Source organism: Pediculus humanus, genomic scaffold (genome assembly GCF_000006295.1).
Source record: "Pediculus humanus corporis 1103172107553 genomic scaffold, whole genome shotgun sequence".
Lineage (NCBI taxonomy): Eukaryota > Metazoa > Arthropoda > Insecta > Psocodea > Pediculidae > Pediculus > Pediculus humanus.
The window spans coordinates 1-1,523 of NW_002987168.1; the positions used below are offsets into that span (position 1 = coordinate 1).

Sequence of the window (1,523 nt, forward strand, 5' to 3'; positions counted from 1 at the left end):
CGGATTTGTCTGCTATACATAAAGTCGTGGCATCGGATTTGGACGAGGGTGTCAACGGTGAAATAACTTATTCCATAACTTCCGGTAACATCGGTAACAAATTCAGCATCGATATACATTCTGGACTTTTGAGCGCGAGACCACTCGACAGAGAAGTTCATTCGAAATATGTTTTGGGTATAACGGCTCAGGATAGAGGAAATCCGACGTCTTTGCAGGTACGAAAATTTTTTTTTTTTCTATTGATCGGAATGAAAGAAAGAAAAAGAGAGAGAGAGTGTGTCAGAGAGATAGAAGTTCAGGTAAAAACACAAAGACTAAATGAAAGAGAGAGAGAAATACAGGAAAAAAGAGAAAGAGAGAAAGAAAGTGGGGAGAGAGACAGACAGAGAGAAAGACGTTCAAATGAAAACAAAAAGAGAGAGAGAGAGAGAGAGAAAGCGTTCAAGTAAAATTAAAAAGAGAGAGTGAGAGAAATACAGGAAAGGAGAGTAGGAAAGAAAGAAAGAGAGAGAGAGAGAAAGAAAGAAGTTCAAGTAAAAACAAAAAGAGAGAGAAAGAAAGAAGTTCAAGTAAAAACAAAAAGAGAGAGAAAGAGAAATACAAGAAAGGAAAGAAATTAAAAGGGAGAGAGAGAAATACAGGAAAGAAAGAAAGAGAGATATAAAAGTTCGAGTAAAGACAGAAAGGCAGAAAGAGAGAGCAAGAGACAGAGAGAGAGAGAGAGAGAGACATGTAGAGAACAACAGATAGAAAGAAATAGAGTGTAATAAAGAGAACAGAGAGAGAGAGAGAGAGAGAGAGAGAGAGAGTGTGTGTAATACAGAGAACAAAGAGAGAGAGAGAGAGAGAGAGAGAGTGTAATACAGAGAACAAAGAGAAAGAGAGAGAGAGAGAGAGAGAGAGAGAGTGTGTAATACAGAGAACAAAGAGAGAGAGAGAGAGAGAGAGAGAGAGAGTGTAATACAGAGAACAAAGAGAGAGAGAGAGAGAGAGAGAGCAAGTGGTAATAATAATAATAATGACAAATGATTTTTCGCAGGGTTCGTGCAACATAACGATCGTCGTTGACGATGAAAACGACAACGATCCACAATTTTCACAGCAAAAATACACGGCATCCATACCTGAAGACATTTTACCAAATTCTGACGTTCTCACCGTACACGCCGTTGATGCTGACACTGGAATAAATTCAAAAATATTTTATTCATTGGCAAACGAAACTCATTGGCTATTTAAAATTGATAATAAAACTGGAGTCATATCAACATCTGGGTAAGTTTCCACCATATTTTTTTTTCTCTCTCTCTCTTTCTCTCTAAACTACTCTTATCTCTCTTTTTTTTTTTTTTAAATTAAAAATTTTTAATTTTTTAAACACGAAAAAAACCCACGCTCGAAAAAAGAAAAAAACTTTATTCCATCATCCATTTTTTTTAATGCCATGTTTTTTTTAATGGATCGAATCTTTTGTCTTCTCGTCGCCATTTTTGGTTGCCATTTTACACTTTTTCGTCTTA

At 36.1% G+C, this 1,523-nt stretch overlaps 1 protein-coding gene across 1 annotated transcript; it reads left to right on the forward strand.

Annotated features, from left to right (window-relative positions):
• Phum_PHUM203010 (uncharacterized protein) lies at window positions 1–1,282 on the forward strand (the record flags this gene model as incomplete). The annotated part of the gene is made up of 2 exons (XM_002425432.1): window positions 1–218; window positions 1,043–1,282. Coding segments are annotated over 2 exons (458 nt in total), but the record flags the coding sequence as incomplete, so codon positions are not given.
• Between the last annotated feature and the right edge of the window lie 241 nt (window positions 1,283–1,523).